Consider the following 15,372-nt stretch of genomic DNA (forward strand, 5'->3'; position numbering starts at 1 on the left):
ACGCTTGACCGACCTGTAAATCGGTTGACATGATTACGAATAATTTGCTATCTATTATTGAGGTATTATTATATAATTTTTTAAATATTAGATACCTTTTGTGATGAATGAAATAAGTCAAATAAAATAAATCGAATAACATAAATCGAATAAAATAAATTGAATAAAATAAATCGATTAAAATAAATGAAATGAAATAAATCGAATAAAATAAATCGAATAAAATAAATCGAATGAAATAAATCGATTAAAATAAATCAAATAAAATAAATCGAATCAAATAAATCAAATAATATAGATCGAATAAATTAAATCGAATGAAATAAATCGAATAAAATAAATCAAATGAAACAAATCGATTAAAATAAATCAAATAAGATAAATATTGTTTAACAAGACATCGACCGTCCCAGCCAGTAACGCGAGTCCGGGTAACAACAAATTTCCCCTCTATAGTTAAATGTTCCTTTAATTATCCGCAGCAGAGTTTATGTTTTGCCTTGGTTCAGGGAGGGAAATAGCTTAGAGTGCAGCATCACGGAAAAAGGGGGGGAAAAAAGGTGTATAGGGTTCCGAAGGTCCGGTGATGAGAGGTCCGCGGACGTCGACCTCGGCGCGAGAGAGCTGCGGGTTTACACGCTTAATAAATTACTGTAAACTGGAGCCCGCGTACCCTCGTAGAGACGAGAGAGAAGGAGAGAGAAAGAGAGAGAGAGGAGAGAGGCTTTGCACGAATAGTATTTAAGCGAGTGCCCGGTGATTTGTGCGATATCGTCCGTCGCCGCTATCAGCCCCTGGAATCGGATGCACGGCCGGCATCTTCCTCGGTAATTTCATCCCGGTTGAAGGTTCAAGTTCTCTTCCCTCGACAAAGATTCCATTTTCTCCCTTACTACCGGTTCGAAAAGTAATCAGCGGTTTCCCGGCCGGACCCCGGATCCCTCTATAACTCTATACTACACAACACACACGTACACACGTACACACACGCATAGGTCTCTTCCAACTCCGCGCGCCGGTCATGGCCGTTTTCTTCGTCCGCTACGGAATTAAAATCAATGCTCGCCGATCAAACGTCCGAACGGCGCGTCATTACAATTTCATAAGCAACATCCGACTCGCGGCTGCCGCGCGTTCCACGAGCCAGCTAGCAGAGACGTTTTCATTTGCCCGGGCGTTTCATGCGCTTTCATTTCAGATACGCCGGGGAACGGCGAGACGCCGACGTCTCTTTTTGCCCGATCTCTCTCTCTCTCTCTCTCTCTCTCGGACATCTTCATTTTGCTCGCCGGGGTTTACTGCGCGCGAGAGATCGTCTCCGAGAAAACGCTCGCCGCGCGGGAAAAAGGGGTTTCGGTGCCTTTTTTTGCACGGCTTCGTAAGCTGATTACAATGATTTATGGGAAATGCAAACGCGTTTCTTGCTACGCCATTGTTATGGCCCCCCTGGCGTCGTTATCTCTCCCCACCCCTTTTTTCAATTTCATGAGCGCGTGGGGCGTCCAGACAACCCCCTCTGCGATACGACGATTTTTGCAGACGCTAACGATCTCTTGTTAACGATTAGACCACGTTGTTATACCATGGCTTGTGGATATTTTTGCGAATACGATTTTTGTAGGGATTATTTAATATTTCAGGCGATCGGTGAAAATTTGATTTGTAATATATTTAACCCCAAAACGATCCCTTTCTGTTCTTAAATATAAGTGAGAGCCACGGCTACTTATATATAATTTTAGTAATTGAAATATTATTTATTATTCTTAAAATATAAGATATTGGTGTTTTAGTATTTATTTACGCGTTTATAGATAATTTAAAAATGGGATTACTGGTTATTTCTCGAAGTCGTTTTAGGGTTGATTAGTATACTGGGTAAAATTGCGGTAATTTTTAAACCTCAGACATAATCTCAGGGCTCTAAATAAACAAATTTGTCCTCTGTACTGTATTTTTACAAATGCTTTTTTTAAAGAGATATTTGTTCTCAATTACTATTAATAATATTCAAACATTAAAATTGAGAATATCGTCAGCATGTAACGAAATAATAACAATAATAATAACAACGAAATAAAAAATATTAACGAAACATTTCTTTCATTGTTAATAGTTACTATAGTTAATTTGATAATATAAAATATAGGGTGTCATATACTACCATTTTTTAAACGCGATAACACAGAGTGGATAAAATACTATCAACAAAAATTTTAATTGATCCATTTATTTGATCGAGACGATTTCAATTGATTCGTTTATTTCCTTCATAGCAAATTGTCTTGACAGTTTTAATTTGGAAGTATTCGCATCAATCAGAGAAATATTCCAGGCGGACGATGAAATGCCACGTTTATGGTCTTCTAATTATTTTACGAGTCGCGTCTAAGTAGTACTTAGGGCCATAAAGTTATATTTCAGGTTCGCGTCCCGCCGCCATACTCTTCCACGTTTTATGACACTATGTCCGAAGTGATAAATCTTCGGAGTTACCGTCCAAATTAACAGTCATTAGTTTCTTCTAGGCGTAACAAACACGGGCTGCGTTTAGCTCGTTAATATTTTATTAGTGTCATTGAATAATTAAGGAAAAATAAAATGGGGAGACAACGCTGCGTTGTTCGGCTTTGTCGGCGACAGATAAGGGGAGCGTGTTCATAAAAGCTGTATCAATTTAATCGTGGACAGAGATTATCATCGTCGAAGACAGTTAACATATTCTTATGCTATATAATTTATACTTGTTGCGAGGAATTTGACAAAAATTACAGTGTGATACATTCGCGACGATTCTATGTTGTTGTCAAATAAATATTAAGAAATGTAGTGTAATAATGTAACTTATTTCTGCAATTTTATTTCTCAATTTTTAATTTCTGAATAAATTCAGTTTTTGGAAATATAATACAATTCTATTGGAAATATATTTATGAATTTTATGTCTTTATATATTTTTATATATGTTCATATTTTAATGTTACACGTGAAGTTCAATATATAATTTTAAAAGGGTTTTATAAATCTAAATTAATCAACAGATCAACAAATTAATCACAACAAGTATAAATTATAGTATAGGAATATATGAGTTATGTTATAAATTACAGTATGGTGTATAAAATATGGTGTATTATATTATATAAAATATAGTATATATTACATTGTATAGTATAGTATGAATAATAGTATAAATTATAGCATGGTATATAAAATACAGTATATACTATACAGTATAGTATTTTACTATTACAATTTCTATAATGATATAATTTAGTATATTATCGAGCCTTGCCACTCATACACTCTGAACAATATTTTAAATCTATACTTATCGTATCATATGAAAATTGTCTTGGAACGCGACACGACAATTTCAGTGATTCGAGTCACCGCTCGATCTCAAAGGGTTAAACAAGCGTACCTCGAACGGCGATCTCACACAAAGAGGCATCGTTTATAAAAAAACAATAAAACTTCAGAGAACGCAAACGAGCACGTCGGTCGTCGCGGTATGAAAAAGACGCGCGCGCGGTTTCGATCCGCTTTACGTTTCAATTCGATCGTCGCCGCCGCGTCGTTCTTTCGAAAGAAAACCGTCGTCGCGGGGCCCGATCGAGAGAGCTCTCGAAACGAGCGAGGCGCAGAAGCGGGAGAGCTCGCCGGCGCGGCGTGATCCGATTCGGTCCGATTGCCAACCTCCGATCGCGCATTTCATGCACGTGCGTCGGACAAATGAGATTAGTCGGGTGACGAAAGTGTGTACGCGGGCTCGGAACGGAACCGATCGTGCCGGTTGAAATTCCACGATGACGCAGAAGGAAAAGTGACCGGTGGAACACGGTTAAGTAAGGGAGATCGGAGAGGGAGAGAGAGAGAGACCCGGAGTTCGTTCTATTGCAGAGCCGAGCGCACCTGAGAATTTCTTGTTGCGCGCGAAATCACAAAGAGAGCTCCCCTTGTTGACTGATTGGCATGACGGCCGGGATCGATTCACCTAATGAAGCCACCTGGGTATACAGGGAAACACGATTTTCTGCATCCGGATCGATCTACGAAGAAAGTGGCCTCGCGTTGCCTACGGAACAAGGTGAAATCAATTTCCCTGAACCTGCGAACTGTCTGCTCGACAATTTGCTCGCGATAGAGCTGGCCGCCATTCGAGTCACATTATTTGATATATTGTTTCAGATACCGTATATATTTATATGACTTGGTATATTATATTTATATATATTTATATATTATGCTATTTCATATTTATAAAATACCGTATATATTTCAAAAACCGTATATATTTATATGACTTGGTATATTATATTTATATATATTTATATATTATGCTATTTTATATTTATATGTATTCGTATACCATGCTATTTCATATTTATATATTATACTATTTTTATATAATATAGTATTTTATATTCGTATATATTTATATACTATACTATTTTATATTTATGTATATTTATAAATTAAAATTGTGCAAAATTGTGCTTAGAAAGCAACGAACACATTTTTGTTCATATTTGTTAATTATTCTTTTAGTTCGTCACTTTAATTAATTCATTTTAGTTCATCGATGGTGAAGATAATTATTTGACTTACATACGAAATTCTTTAATTACGAATCAAATTTTATTCTCTCGTCGCCAATACTTAAACATTCGAGTAGATTTAAGGACATAATAAATATAAAATTCCTTCTTCCCCTAAAAAATTAATGCGATCGAAAAAATTCTAGTAATTGTAAAGGAAATGGTACGGCAAAGGGTTAAGCTCTACAAAAAAAACTAACGCCTCGACAAACAACGCACAGCGTTAATAACATTGACAAACAAATGACAAATGATCCGAGGCGCGTAGTTTTAATGCGATCGCGCGAGGAGGACGATCACTTCGCGAGCGTAACGGCGCGAGAACGAACGAGGTGTTAATACGGTCACGTGGGCCGCGATTTTTCATCGATTCCGTGGATCATCGTGAACCGCGGCCGAACTTATACCGAGTTCGTAGGCGTTAAATAATGTTTCCTCAGCGAAGTTACTGTTAGTGCCTGTTCGATATAATCTCCGGCGGACCCCGGCACACGAGAGAACCAACACGTATTTACGAGCGTGCCGTAAAGCTCGCTTAGACGCGCGTGCATTGCGCTATTTGCTACGATAAATCGGAGCAGGCCCAACTTGTCCGTGGTTGTAGGTTTTACGGAATGATCATCCTTATTGTCGGATAACGACCGCGCCGTTGATATAATTTACGGCATCGAAATGCGTGTTCGGTGCTTCGTGCCGGAATCGAAAAGTCATTAACCATCGGTCGACTCCGTTGAAAAGGATCCCGCGAAAAATAGCGTCTCATTGTTCCGAACGGGTTGTTTGTCTTTTATACGATCCGCTGTGCCTATTGTCGCTGGATATTATAGTTCCGCGGGGTTTAGCTCTTATCGAAAATTTCACGTTCGCCGAGGATGTTTAAATTTGTCTTGTTGGACTGTTTTTAATGAATTACGCTGTTATGTTCGTTTATCTAATTATTTTATGGAACTTTATTTTGTACTTGTACCATTTAGGTTCCATTATTTGAGACCGTTTCGAGTTACTCAGTTATGGCAGCTGAATAGCAAAGTCAGCGTTATTGTTAATGCAAATATTCTGGATAATGAATGAGTTTGTTTGATGTTCAGTATAATTTATTTAATTTTTATGGTAACTATTCAGACGATATAGTTTTAAAATTTGTGATATCTTTATTCGATATGTAAATTGAAAAACAAGAATTAATAGTAGTATAGTCATACCCAGATTGCCGTGACAATCGCTTTACACCGTCGGACTAATAGACCACACTATAGACTACCGATCAATAAAGTGTTACATAACACTTAATTTCGCTTCATTCGCGCCTTGTAAAATTCGTCAATTTCTTATCGAATTTAATCATTGCTCCATTTCAATTCCTACTTTTCTAATTAAATATCGTAACAGCTTTCACGTAATTTCTCTTGCAATTTTCTCGTTCGTCGACACACCGTTTCCCAGAAAATCATTCCGTTCACGCGCTCGCCCCTCGCGGAATAATCAAACGGAGTCACGTTCGAATCGATCTCCGTACGAGATGGAAAGTTGTGACCCCGCCGACGTATTATTCCACCTGAAATCGCCGTGATTCATTCACGGGGATCGTTCGCGTAAACGTGGAATGTGGAGGGGGGGAGGCCGGTCCCCCCTCCGAGCGAGACACGGCCGATAGTAAAGTGTCGTAACCCATCGTGGCCGATTTTTTTTCCCCGCCGATGAATCACCGATATATACCACGTAACCGAAATTCGCGACGGGTTCTGTCTTTTTTCTGCGCGTGTGACGCGGTATCCCACCCGAATGCAACCTCCTTTCGGTTGATTAAATCAACAGGTTGATCGGTTAGGCGTCGCTTCAATAACGATCTGACCGTGTGTTGCAACCCGAGTAAGGGGGCCAGCACCGCGACGTTATTTAATCGGTGTATACCCACACACACGCACACGGGCTTCGGAACGCGTTGTGTTTGTCTATTATCGTATCGAAGACGCCGGGGCGCGTGCGATTGCATCGATCCTTCGGCGCCGGTGCAGCGAATAGCTGACATTTCATGCAAATTTCATTTTCCAGCGTCTACGTTTCGATACGCGAGCACACCGAGCGCGAAGGCTCGCCCTCTGCGTGCTGCATGAAAAATTCAATAGAAATGTTTTCTAGTCGATTCACGAGCTTTTCAGACGTTCATTGCACAAATTGATTATCTCCGTAATAACAGCGGAGGAATGCAATGAAATGATGTATATTTTAAAATTTCTTTTATAATTTAAATCGAAAAGAATATTGCAGAATGCATAGAGACGAATGTTACTTTCATCTGACGATTTATAAAATTTATAAGAAAATGTAGGCGAAAGGTAATTGTTAGGAATGTTTTTTTTATTTTTTATGTTACTGGAACAGTGAATCTGGCAAGTGAACAAACTTAAGAATTTAAATCGAGTGTTCAATTTAAATTTAAACGTTCAATTTAAATTAAGTTTTTCTTTTAATATAGAAGAAGAAAATTATAAAATATTAAGATATTTAAAATAAATATAAAAATGCCAAGTGCTTTGACACTTGAATTTAAGATTTTTTAGAAAGTGGAATTAATTATGGAATGAACGGCTTATTTTTCAATACTTTTTCGATTTTTGCAATAACGAGTATTAAATTTATTATAATAACAAGCAAATGATAATTAACGTAGCTGTGAAATGAATCGTAGTGCAAGTGGTTGATTAGTTTAGACCAATAACTAATTTGAGGTTATGGCGATATTGATTCAGTGATTGATCTACATAATATAAAAACAGCTATTGTCAAATATATATTGTTATAAATGTATAAAATAGCTATATACTATAAATTTAGAATTTTTAGGCTAACTGCATTATTCTAATTAAAAATACTAACAGTAAAAAAAGCTTCTGCTTTATACAAGTTTCCTAAATTAACATCAATGTTTAAATCAACATTCCTTCATATTATTATTAACTATAAGCACTGTTACGATCAAATATATTCTTATTCACTATAGATTTATGTTTTCCTTGATTCTGTATGTCAAAAATAATTATGTCTTCACGACTTCCCTAATAAAAGAGTCAATCACTATCACAATCTATGAATCACTATGCAATATCCAGTCGACGATTTTATGTATCCACTAACAATTAAGAATTTTTACATTTCTCCTCGCGTTCCATAAAATTCCAAATTTTTGTATTCATCTTAATCCTTTCTACGGCGATAACGGCAATTTTTATTATCCGACATTAACGATACGAATCGCGCAACACTCGCACATAAACGGTCAATCATTACATACACGACCCTAAATATAATCCAGTGTCAAGCTCGATCCCTATCGGGACTGCAAAAGTAACTTTCGAGACTGTAAAATAGCCGACCGCATAAAATCTTCGACGCACACACACACACACACGCACATATCTCTTACGCGCTACCTAGAAATCTAAACCTTTTTCAAAATACCATTCGATCGCGATAAGAGGCAGCATCTACCAAGTAGCGGACGCTCGGTTTTTCGCAACCGGATACAATTTTATTTTCCGCCCCGAGGGGTTCTACTTAGTCGCTTATCCGGTCCCGGGGATATTTTCCATTTTCAAGGAAGGTTATCCCGGGTTAATGAACACGTCGCCGGCCATTCCGTCGGCGGGAAAAATATCGATTTCATGAAACACGATTATGCCCTCCGGGGGCCCTCTGGATCGCGTCGCCGTTTGCATTTTGCCATCGACGACGGTCGGTGACAAACAAGACGCGCATCCATCGGCGATCCGAGATTACCGAGTTCTTCGGATCTGGGAATCCCGATACACGGAGGGTATCTCGCCGGGACAAAGAGGCGGCCGGTATTAAACTTTGCTCGGGTTTGCTCTTACCAGTTCGAACTAATAGGTCCGCATTACCCCGGCTTTTATCGGCTCGTAATTTCCGTTTCAACTGTCAGAAAAGCATCGGCGCGAGCGGAAAGGTTCCGAAGCGGGGAAGATATCGCGCGCGCACGGCGTCGAAGAGGTCGGGACCGCGGGGCCAGTTTCGCAACTTATTGGCACAAAGTGGTTTACGATTCAAAAGAGGGGGGGAAGAAACGAGCGCGCGCCCCGATAGGGCAACCGCGCGCGTAGTTTTCTTTCACGCCAGCCAGCCGGGCCATTAAACGTTCCGTCCCCGTCCTTCGTGAAACGCGCGCGCGCGCGCACGGTTGACGCTTTTGTGGAGAGCGAGCGAGCGAGCGCGCGCGCGCGTTGTCCAACCTGTTCCAGTGATCTAAGCTGGTTATCACAACCGTTCCCGTTTACTTTGCCGGGCATAATTTACGTTTTTTCCCCTGAAAACGTCTGCCGGATACCGGGCCCATTAAAACCTAACCGCTGGTTGTCGCCGATTATGGTTCACTGTCAATTATAACCAACCCTGCTCTTTTTCATCCTTTGCTGGAACTGTTTCGCGGGGCGAACTGGTTTCGCTCGTTTCGCCGTCTTATTCCGTTTGAAAAATTCGGTGGATCGATCTTTCATCTTTTCTACGGTTTAGATCGTCTAGATCGCCGTGATTTTAAAAATCATGAAGGATTTTCTATCGAATCGACAAACTTTAGGTATAAAAGGATGCTTTATGGGACTAGGCAAAATACCGGATCTTTTGATCGACGATTTTTGAGGTTATGAAAATGCATTTATTAGCCGTGTATTCCATAGATCTGTTATTTTGAGGAAATATAACAATAAGACTTGTTAAAAAGTCGAAATAAATATAGTATTGTTACTTTCGTCAAATATTATTACTTCTACCGTAATCCTGTCTGTGTTTAATATCAAAGAAAATAATAAATTTTATATGCTTTTAAAAATGTTTATTGCACTGTATAGTTTCTGCCCACTGGCTAGCGTGATTGCAATTTATAAATATCGTTATTGAAGAATATATGAAGAATGTGAAAATCATCGGACATAATTTTCTAGTAGACCTAATATATACTAAATTATATAAAATAATTAGATATATAAAAATATATAAAATAATAATATTATTAGTAATTGAGATAATCAAAGTTCTATTATAATTTAGGGCTCTATAAATTAAATAGCAAATTCTATCTAACCTGACATAACCTAACATAACTTTCTAGTAGACCTAATATATACTAAATTATATAAAATAATAAAATAAGGCTTTATAAATTAAGTAACGAACTCAATTTCTATTAGCTCATCGTATCCTAAAGCTGACGATAAGAAATTATCTAATCGTCATTAGTCTAATTACATTAATGATCCTCCTAAGTTTTTATACAAAAGACAAAAAAGCGTTAATTTAAATCCTGTGTTTAATAGGAATTTCTTATTAACGCGGTTTGGATTAATTAATTTTGTTGATTTTACCAGCGAGTGAAATATGTTTAAAATAGAAATTATTTATCACCTGACATAATAAATGTATTATTTCTTATACAATATATTGTATATACAACGTAGCTGCGAGCAAGGAACTAATAAATCTTTTGGACAGAGTACAGGTATTCCATGTGATAGATGCTTCCATTAAATAGTGTTTAAGTTTATGCGATACGTAATTTCTAGTGGGACTGGCTACAAGAAAACGGTTTTAGTGTAACTAACTTGACCCTAATCTGTTAATAATGATCTGGTCGGACGCTGAATTTTTGTCTCATTAGAATTTTTCCCTGTAATTACAATTAAAATGGTACCGGATTTTCTTTCGTTTATAACAACCCCTTCTTGCCTTTCGCTGTTAATGATTTTGATTTCCTGTGCTACGTTTTTATTTTTGTTATTTTGCAATTGGTATTTGCAACTCGTTTTCCTGGGATTCGCGGAAACATTGAATCATCGAAAATATGTGACTTTGATCTTTTAAGGCTGACTCATGAATTGGAATTTTGGGTGATTCGATGGAATCGAGGTGATGTAATGTGACGTAATTCTTCTGCAGAAGAGTCAAACTGTAAAATGGTATTTTCTCTTTAAATATTAAGTAAATGTAATTGAATAAATATTCTCCATTTGCTCTTGTAATTTTAGCTATGGCCTTTTCTTATGGTACACATGATTTAAAATTAATTTACAATTCTGATAGTTTAATATCAAATTCAATGATAGAGCATCACTTTTATAAATTAACTATAAACTTTTACAAATTAATCATATCACTGCATAACCAGAATAACAAAATCCTGGAGCCATTAGAATAATTTAATAATGTTTTTCCATCATTTTCAATTTACTATAGTTATTAATATTAAATATAAAATCATCTTTATCTTAATTTCTGTTTCTTACAAACGACTCGAAGAATTTTTATTTTATATATTCATCCACCATCTACTTGTAACAATAGTGCACACGATTATATTCTTCATAAACATTTAGCTTTTTATACGTTTCTATGAAATAAGAAGAAAATTTGATTATTCTGTTAGCATAATCTAGGAACGAGAGTAAATGAAGACATACAAGAAGCACAGATTATCTCGTTTTATTAGGGAAATTATTAGGGACGAAGAAATGCTAATCAATGCAAGCTGTACAGGTTTTTGCACTCTAATTAATCCCTTCGTACATCATATTCACCTCTCGGCAAAACGAATTAACATTTTTCATCAGATTTCCTTAATTCTTCTGCGAAAACGAATTTACATATTTGCCGATAAAATTAATCCTTGCGCAGATCGCAATTAGCAGTTCAAATTCTCAAGATTAACGTCAAATTATATAAGCCCTACGAAGTAACTCGTCCACTTTGCGTTAATTATCACTCATTCGTCCTTAATAATTGCCCTAATAATATCAGACAATTTTCGTATTTTTTAATGTCTTTATTCACATTTATTTCGATACTTTGATAACAGAAGAATTAAATTTTACTTCGATTTAGGAGAAATTAATGATATTTATATTTAGTAAATTTTGCATATCTGTACCGTGAGCCTGTCCCACGATTTTTAGTGCAAAAAACTCAAATTATTTAGTAATATATAGGGTCATTCTTGTCAAACTCAAACTCCAAAAATTTCTACGATATCAAAGCTATTTAATTAATGTAAATCGAAGCTAAGAAATCAAAATTTAACCTAAGAAATATTATATAATGCGATATCATATTATATAGTCCAATATTATAGTGTAAAATGCAATATCATATTATATAGCATACTATATTATATAGCATACTATATTATATTGCCTACTATATATATTGCAATATAATATTATACAATGCAATATCATACTACATAGTCTAATATAATATTATACAATGCAATATCATACTATATAGTCTAATATAATATTATAGAATGCAATATTATACTATATAGTGCAATATAATATTATACAATGCAATATTATACTATATAGTCCAATATAATATAATAGAATGCAATATCATACTATATAGTGCAATATAATATATCATACAATGCAATATCATATCATATAATGCAATATAATATTATACAATGCAATATCATATTATATACTGCAATATAATATTATATAATACAAGAAGTTAACAATTCCTTTATCCACCGCTCCCACAAAGTAGCTCTGTCACTTCGGCTTCGTTAAGCCCGTACCACTGCTGCACCCCTGATCGCCGCGCGACAATATAATATCCGCGATCGTTACTCACCGGGATAACCTTCTGGTATGACTATTTCCGGTCCCACCTTGACGTCGTGCCTGTACCGGTGTATGAACAAAGTCGCGGTGACCCGTAGCGATTTCTGTTGCTGCTTGTAGAGCAACACTGGTCTGCCGCCAGTGCCCTCGAGCCGAACGACCCTCGGCAACGAGAATCTGTCGAGGAACTCGCGGAGCGGCATGTATCCGCCGCTGGAGCCGGAACTACCCTCGGCGGTCGCCTCCCTGGAGCTGGGCAGGGACTTCGGCAGTGACGGCACCTCTTCGCTGGACATCGTCGAGAATTCACCGTTTGACGACATTGTTCCGCAAACAACGCAAGTGTCCCCGTGTCACATTGTTCAACGAGCCGACCGTGAACAAGGTGCGTTGTTCCGACCGCGGCTCATCGCGCCACGAGGTTGCATGGTCGCGGAACGACCCGGAGAAGTCTCTCTAGGATACTCTGGGGAGCGGCGAGCGGCTCGATCCCGGACGCGCAACGGTAAATCCCGCGTTTACTTTCGACAGCATTTTCTTCCGCGGCACCGCGCGCCGCGACCGGCACAGAAACCCATCCGACGATTCCCGATTCCCAGCACTTTCCTCGCGATTATGTCACCTGGGCACCCACCCCCGGCGCACTTTCCACTGTACCCGTAGAAGTAGAAACTATCGGAGGAACCGCGCGCGGGGATCGAACTTGTCCTGATGCTGCTGCTGCTGCTGCTCGAATTGCCGAGGATGTTCATTCACTGTGCACTGTCTTGTTACCGCGGGCAACATACGCGACAGTCTCTAATCCTCGCCGATCCTTCGACACGGACCGACCGCCCTCTTCTCGAACGCCTTGGTGTCGTTCGCGAACGGTTCGCCGTCGCCGGCTCGCATCGTATCCTCTCGCGCGACGATGCCGGACGGAGGAGACCCTCGCGTCATTCCACGAGGAGGCTCCCGGGATACCGAGGAAACCGAAACGACCTGCGGAACCAGATCGACCAGAGTGCCACGGCACGGGCGTCAATGAACCGTGAACGTAGCCGACGATTCACGGTGCCAATCGGCGCGGCGACCTTTCACGGAAACAGCGGATACGCGTTGCCCACGGAACGAGCGCCGTGGCGTCTACGATTTAACGCGGCGAGTCTCACGTGGCGAGTGTCTCGCTTTTATCTCGGAGGACGAGGCATTTGGACCTATCCGTGAGCAGTGCCCAGCATCCTGGTACCTGGCGACAGCGTTAGGGGATGAGAAACTGCACTTTGCGGTGTGTCGGACGCGCGAACGAAACGGAAGAAGATTTGGAAGACTTGGAGAACGCGATCGAGCACAGAGGGTCTTGTTCAACCTAGAAACCACCCTGGTTTATGGGGGTTTGCGTTAGATGGGAACGCGTAGACCTCTCTCGAGGACGGCGGACACTTCGCAGTCTCCGAAGGAGAACCGATCGAACCGGCGGACGCGAAGTCACTGAGCCCGGCGTGACTGAGGCGAGCGTAAGAGGCCCACTCAGTGGGCCCCACTAACACAGACACGCTGCCGACTGGTCGGTGTCGGCCGTCTCTACCGGCACAGGCGCGTCGCTGTCGGTGAGATGCCTACCAGCCCAGCCAGCCCAGCCACGAACGCGAACTTAGCCCGCCAGTCCACCGACGGCTAACAGAATGCCGCGTGCCTCTGCCTATGTTCGGCCGACCCACGAGAAGTGGGCTTATTCAATAGAACCTCTATTGTGTTCGAGGAGCTGTTCAGCTCTCCGACAGCATCGAACCGCCCTTAATAGTTTCTCTGGAAACGTAGCAGGGTGTGGTAAAGAGTGAAGTCGCTGTATGTACGCGTCTCTGGTTACAAGAATCAACAGTTTGACAGCGGACAAGAGCAGCCGATACTGTTCGCTACCAGCGAATTAGCCGGCGATACGGAATTTTCTTGCGACGATCCTTCGATAACCCAGACGTTTAACCCTTTTTTGGGGTGGGGGAGCTCGACGAGTTTGACAAGGATTATAATTGTTATTTAAGATGATAGTTATTCGTGTTTATCGACAGGACTGCGGATCCTTATGTGTAATAAAATTCGTTTTTTTAGTATAAAATTTATATAATTATAAATTGTATATTTTGTCAATTTTGCTATAGTTGTAAAAAGTCTGCAGTTTTCTTATTACAAGTGTATAAAATCCGCAGTCTGAAAATGAGTGAAATAACAAACGAGCCGAGCAAACGAATTGCTTTTAAAGAATGCATACTTTTAAATTGAATAATTAATTATGCTGATATGTAAATCAATTATAATATCTACCATAATCTTACAGTAATTGTTCTAACTTAAAATCATTCGCAATACGACACAGTTGCGAATCTTAATGACAAGTTTTACGTATAACACAATATAGCATAATTTCCTATATTTGCCACTATATTACCTATATTTTAAAGCCAACGATAAAAAAACAAATAATCTATCTACTACTTCAAGACCAACAATACAAGTAAAAGTAAAAACAATTGTACTATCTTTAGTGCGGGATAAAAATTAATGTCGTACCTCTGCAAACAATTTGGTATATTTCGTTGTTAGAACACCATTGGGATTCCGTCGTTCGAATACAAAGTGCGCTAAAACACAATACAGTAATTCCAGCAACCTATATTATTAACGGCGTAACTGTAACTCCTTAAACAGCGATCCCCCGAACGCGAATATGCGAGGAGAAGCAACTGGATCCTCATAGAAGATTGTCCAAAGTAAAAAGGTTCGCTGTAAACACGTACCCGTCGCGTTACCTTATACAGCTATCTCTAACGCTAAAGGCTAATGGTGCACACCCCATTTTCCAGCGCCTAGCCGCACTGTACACACACGCGCGTCGCTCATTTGTTGCGCCAACCTTGGAACATATAATTTACAGGTTTCGATACCTCGACGCTGGAAAAATGGAGCTTGTCGTTTTTCATGATAGCATTTATCTAAGGCGAATTTCTAAGATTCTTTGTATCGTTATTGCATCGTCGCGTTTGTTTAATTCAATCATTGCATTGTTTATAGTTTTTAGTCAGTCGGTGGATTTAAAGTATTGAAGTTGTAAAAATAAGGATCGGACGCACTTGGTTTGTGTTTAATATGTAGTTGTGGAG

General features: G+C 39.2%; 1 protein-coding gene across 1 annotated transcript in view; it reads right to left on the bottom strand.

The window, feature by feature from the left end:
* The window catches only part of LOC144469997 (uncharacterized), a 33,040-nt gene extending 20,482 nt beyond the window's left edge, over positions 1–12,558 (bottom strand). The window contains exon 1 of the mRNA XM_078180756.1: positions 12,246–12,558. Within this exon, the coding sequence (XP_078036882.1) occupies positions 12,246–12,558 (313 nt within the window). The remainder of the gene's footprint in view (positions 1–12,245) is intronic.
* Between the last annotated feature and the right edge of the window lie 2,814 nt (positions 12,559–15,372).

Source organism: Augochlora pura, chromosome 5 (genome assembly GCF_028453695.1).
Source record: "Augochlora pura isolate Apur16 chromosome 5, APUR_v2.2.1, whole genome shotgun sequence".
Classification (NCBI taxonomy): domain Eukaryota; kingdom Metazoa; phylum Arthropoda; class Insecta; order Hymenoptera; family Halictidae; genus Augochlora; species Augochlora pura.